Raw genomic sequence first — 5,875 nt, forward strand, 5'->3', positions numbered from 1 at the left:
CTTGGTAAGGCCGCAGCTGGAGTACTACATCCAGTTTTGGGCTCCACAATTCAAAAAGGATGTGGAGAAGCTTGAGAGAGTCCAGAGAAGAGCCACGCGCATGATCAGAGGTCAGGAAATCAGACCTTATGATGACAGGCTGAGAGCTATGGGACTCTTCAGCCTGGAAAAATACAGGCTCAGGGGCAAATTGGTGGCTCCCTATAAGTTTATAGAGGGTGCTCACCAGGATCTGGGGGAACGTCTGTTCACCAGAGCACCCCAAGGGATGACAAGGTTGAATGGTCACAAACTCCTCCACGACCATGTTAGGCTGGACATAAGGAAGAACTTCTTTACTGGCACAGCCCCCACGGTTTGGAATAGACTGCCGCCAGAGGTGGTTCAAGCACCCACTTTGAATGCCTTCAAGAGACATTTGGATGTTTATCTTGCTGAGTTCCTGTGACCCCTGCTGGCTTCCTGCCCCTGAGGCAGGGGGTTGGACTCAAAGATCTTCCGAGATCCCTTCCAGCCCTAATGTCTATGAAACTAGTACCCAGGGATAGCAAAGCAAATGATAATATCAGTTACCTATGTGTTTTGGGAATGCCAGAGCACAAGATTAGAAGCTTCAGCTACCACACTGGGAAACAAAAATACTACTTGAGAGCAATATTTTTAATTACCAAATTATACAAATTAACAATTTTTTTTTTAAAAAAAAGGTGCAACATGTCCTTCAGGAGTTCACTCTAAGCCTATTTCTAACACAGCTGTCTTGTCTATCTCTAGCTTCCCCACTTTGTCCAGCAGCCTTGCCAGTTTACTCCTCAGCAGACAAAACAACTCAACGAATTCTCCCAATGTAACTTCATGATTTATAAGCACCTACTGTTATGGCATTTAAGCCTGTGATAAATAAGACATTAAACCCAAGTCATACTAATGGGTACAACATGAAACAGCCCAAAACAACCCCCTTTTTGTACTACCTAATCATAAGGGAAACTACTCACCTGTATTTTGGCTGATATGAAGACATGATTTTACTGGATTTCTACTCTCAGGGCTTAATTTCTAGACTTTCTGTAACTTTTAAAGCTATTCTTTTTTGGCCCTCTAAGGGACCAGTACAGCTGTCTGAAGAAAGCACCAGTACACCTCAGTGCCTTTTGGGGTGCAACATTTCAGTTGCTGATAGGCACACAAGCAAAAGCACACCAACTTTTGAAACATTTTAGACAGCATAAAAGTGTTTGCTTCCCATTTCCAGCCAGAAGTAGTCTAATCAAAAGACACTGTCAGACAGTTGTATTAAAACTAAGTAATATTACTTGCTGAACAAGAAGCTACCCAAAGATATTACACTACATCAGGTGGACATCCCAAACCTTTTCCTTCAAACTAGAGGTTGGAAGGTAAAGAAAAAAAATAGACCAACTGCCAAGTAGTATGACTACATTATTCCTTAGGTGCAAGGCTTGCACTGCAAACTAAATAAATTAAACAACACATCCATTTAAAAACTTTCCTACTCCCTCAATCACAAGGGTGAAGACAGACACAATGTTTCAATCAGCTTCCAAATGCTTCTACCATACAGATGTACCTGAGGTAAAATACTCCCAAACATGACAAAAACATATCTTCAGGAAGCAGATCCTAATTTGTATTGTTTTGTCCCGCCTCACATCTGTATGGGTCCCTTGTTGCTGCAGCACCCCACAACGTGGTGTTGGAAATGGCCCGTTTTTTTAAACGCGTCCAGCTCTTGCAACTTACTCAGCTCTTACTTTCTCCTTTCTCTAAGCAGTTCTGTTTGTTTCTACCCTTTCCCTCTTTGCTCATGTTCCAGCCCCTTTTCCCTGACCTCTGCCCATTTCTTCTGCTTTAACTCTGCCCCCACGAGACGGGCGGATCCCCCTTCTCTTGCTGCTCCCTCAGCAGCCAGCTCGGCTCTCAACTGCAACAGAATCTCCCAGTTCCAACATTCTTCCCCTGCTTACCCTGCGCCGGGGGCCTCACCTGCACTAGCCCACTGCTTGCCTGCAAAGGAAGAAGAGTGGTTTCATGTGGAGTAATATTTATTCAACAGATTGACCAGTACTTCTAGCTAGAGGTTGCAGAAACCACTCTTCCATTAAACTGTTCCAAATGGCAGGATATCTGGTGGCCGTCTATAAACCAGCCAAAGGAAACCAGCAGGCAATGGGAGAGTCCCCGTTCCTCCAAGCACTACCGGGAGTAACAAGGAATAATGGCCATAAGTTGACAGAGAGTAGATTCATGCTAGATATCAGGAGGCACTACTTCACAGTCAGGGTGGCTAGGATCTGGAACCAACTTCCAAGGGAAGTGGTGCTCGCTCCTACCCCAGGGGGTCTTCAAAAGGAGGCTGGATAATCACCTAGCCAGGGTCATTTGACCCCAGCATCCTTTCCTGCCATTGCAGGGGGTCAGACTTGATGATCTACTTAGGTCCCTTCCGACCCTACCTACTATGAAACTTTGTATAAATGCTCAGGTCAGGATGGGAAAGGATGGATGACTCCCAGACTTGGAATTGCAGGATCACTAGATGAAGAATAAGCTTTATGATGCAAAAAAATGGGATACTTATTAAAATAAAGGCAGCCACAAGAATACAAGGTTCAAAGCACAAATTTAGTTACTTTAAGTCACTTCAAGTGCACGTATCTCAACTTCACTATAGTGAACAAAGGATAAAACACACTCCAATTCTTTAACAACTACTTCCTTTATCTTCAAGGCTGTATCTAAACATTAAAAAGAAAATAAAGTCATTTGGTAGGTTTTACCTGGAAAGTCCTACAGAAATGGGTCTAGCAACTGGCCGATGAGACCTTAATGCCGACTGAGAAAGAACTCTCCTTTTGGCGCTCACAGGTGAAACTGGGTTTGCTGGAATCTCTTCATTGCTAAAGAAGCAAACAGAAGTAACACTTATCCACTGCTGATAAAACAGCAAATGTTACTAGAACTGGAAGACTGGGTGAGGCAGAGGAGGAAAAGAAACACTTTTCTCCTTTCTCGGCTAACTTTTTACATAACAAAACCTTAGGTGAAGTCTATTTCCTTTGTTAGCATGGGCCTTACAGACCATAACAAGAAAGACATACATGTTAAAATGTAGGTAAATATGACAAAGCTACAGAAGCAAACAGGTGAATTTAAGGATAGAACTATATGAAAGTACTTTTAAAAATCTTGTTTAAAATGTATTAAGATTTCAAACAGAGAACATGCATTTAATGGGCAGTATTTAAATATGACTTTTCAATTTAAAATTTAAATTTAAAAGATGGTATCAGGGATTGATCCATCAAATAAGTAAACCAGAAGTGCTTGTAAAAAATCTGATCCTGTCTCCAAACATCTACCTTTCTGGAATGTTTAATTTTCAAGACACCCAGATATTTCACATTACAGTATTGAAATAATATAAAATAATACTGGAAGTTAGTCAGTCCTGGATCCAAAACCATAGATCTAACCTTTCATATGAATCCAGTTCATAAGGATCTCCAAACACAGACAGAGAAGCTGCGCCAATATCTGCTCTCATAAAGCCAAGTGAAGGTTCTGTAGGTTTGTACACAGAGGGGATTGAAGCTCCACGCACAGGTTTACCAAGACCAAGAGCTCTTGCAATTCGGGAGCGAGCAGTAACTTCATTTTTCACCTGGATGAATAAAGATCACAAGGTGGTGGCAACAGTGCACTAGAAGACAAACTTTTAGCAACATCAGAATTGGCTGCATGTGCCATACACAAGAGCTCTTTGCGTGTAAACACTGAAGAGAAGGGAAGAGATGCAATATCCTGTGCTAACAGGCTGTGGATATTTAGAAAAAATTATTTTCCTTTATTTTTAGTTTATTCTGCAGAATGACCTAGCCAAGAAAGCAAGAGACCCAAGGCCCTCATTCGCATGTGTGCTGGCTGCATTACTAGACCTCATTTCTCTCATTAACTAACTCTAATAAGAACTGCAGCATTCACCATTTATTTCTTGTGAATGGCACAGGGACCATCTGTGGGCCGTACTGGGCCTGGGGGCCCAGCACCAACTCCTCCCTACCCGAGCCCAGTGCAGCTTACTCCCACCCCAGGATTGGGTCCTGGGGACGCAGCACAGCCCCCTCCATTCCCTGCTTGCTGGGATCAGGCGCCCCATCCAGCACACGGCCAGGGCTCCCTGTGGGTCTGGAGATTTGGCAGCAGAGGAACAGTGGTACTGCTCCCCTGCCACCAAATTTCCAGACTTGTGGAGAGCCCCACGGGCAGATGACATGGTACCGTGGGCCAGATTTGGCCTGTGGACAGGAGTTTGAACATCTTGTTCTAATATATGAACTTTCATCAGCTGATATTGCACATTTTATTCATATGACAAATTAGTTTCATTACAGTATTTTAGAAACAATGCAAGGTTCTTTCATTCAGAAGGGATACTATTAATCCCTTCATGAGCCATGCTTAAGACTGTCAAAGGAGAGTTGTGGCTACAGGGAGTAATTGTCACAGCTGCTGGCAACAGCTGCGCTGCAGCATGTGCAATGTGGTAGAGTCCATGTCAGAACCCTGTCTATAGTTGAACCATATCTGAAGAGTCATTTTGAGAACATGAAATGCTGATCAGTCGACTTATCTGGCATCCACAAACAACAACAACAAATTATTGCATAACCAGACGGAAAGAAATTTAGGATGACAGCTAAGTGAACACAGGGTCACTAAGAACTATAGTTCAGATTTCACGCTGCACTCTTGCCAATAAAGAGTTCAGCTTATGGCATAAACCATGCAGTTTGGTTCGCAGGGTTTCTCAGCAGGCTGAGCACATCTGTTTAGAGGTCAGACTTCCATAAGAGTCTAGTCTTTCTGATTACACTACGCATGCTACACAAGCTTCCACTGAATTACTTCCTGTCATTTGAGCCCCTTATTTTTCTCTAGAATGTGGATCAGTTTATGCCCCTCTTGCAAAATTATATCACTTTAAACATGGCGCTTTAAACGGTAAGAGATTTTTTAGACCAGGAGAAACTAATGTGTGGTCTTACTCTTATCTTCCTCCCCTTTCTCCTCTTCATTCGATGCTTGCGTCTTTTGACACGTGTTCCTGAACTCTTTTTTCCACCTGAAGATTTTGTCTGTGTTCTTTTCTTGCCACCTACTTTCTTCCTTCTACCTGAAGAGTCAAGTACAACCAAGCATTTGATACAGTATTAGCAATGAATCTTTCCACCCACTTCCCATCATTTCACAGAAACACAAATGCGTTCAGAACAGGAAAAAAAAACCTGCCATGTGCTGCAATGGATGCCAACTACAATTAAAGTAGCGGAGGGAGAAAAGTCAAAAGAGTTCAGTTTCAAGTGTCACTCATTTCTGTTCTAACAGAAATTCTCTTTAAAAACTTGAGAGTGACTTATGCATGTAGCACCATGTGGGTGCTCAGATGTCTTTGCCCTACAGTAATTAGTCCATCTCCTGCTTGGTTAGCTCAAGCCTTTAATTTATGCAGGCTGGGAATCCTAGTTAAGTTCCAATCTTCTTACCTGCCTTCCTTTTCTGTTTTGTTGGACCCCGTGGTGTCAGAGGTCGCTGGTATACCGCTGTGTTTAACCCAGCTACAACTGCATCAATTGTTTCATCAAGGAGAGAAGACATGAGGTACCTTGGTACATGCTGTATGGACAAAAGAAATTATGCATTACATGCACTTTAAATCAGCAACAAGTGTTCAAGAAAGCTACTCTGTATTTACTTAAGATAAGATTCAAAATTTGGAACCAAAACTCCCTTTTCCCTTCCACCATGATAAGCTGGGCTTTCAACAAGCAGTTAACCAGTATCACCAGTATTG

At 42.6% G+C, this 5,875-nt stretch overlaps 1 protein-coding gene across 3 annotated transcripts in view; it reads right to left on the reverse strand.

The window, feature by feature from the left end:
* The window catches only part of PHRF1 (PHD and ring finger domains 1), a 75,972-nt gene that overhangs the window by 29,638 nt on the left and 40,459 nt on the right, over nucleotides 1–5,875 (reverse strand). For all 3 annotated transcript variants that reach the window (XM_019519806.1, XM_019519805.1, XM_019519807.1), the window contains 4 exons: nucleotides 5,568–5,697; nucleotides 5,070–5,197; nucleotides 3,498–3,685; nucleotides 2,802–2,921 (listed from right to left, as the gene is read on the reverse strand). In XM_019519806.1, coding sequence (XP_019375351.1) covers nucleotides 2,802–2,921; nucleotides 3,498–3,685; nucleotides 5,070–5,197; nucleotides 5,568–5,697 — 566 coding nt within the window. The remainder of the gene's footprint in view (nucleotides 1–2,801; nucleotides 2,922–3,497; nucleotides 3,686–5,069; nucleotides 5,198–5,567; nucleotides 5,698–5,875) is intronic.

Source organism: Gavialis gangeticus, unplaced genomic scaffold, assembly GCF_001723915.1.
Source record: "Gavialis gangeticus isolate Ggan-Ray unplaced genomic scaffold, GavGan_comp1, whole genome shotgun sequence".
Taxonomy (NCBI): domain Eukaryota; kingdom Metazoa; phylum Chordata; order Crocodylia; family Gavialidae; genus Gavialis; species Gavialis gangeticus.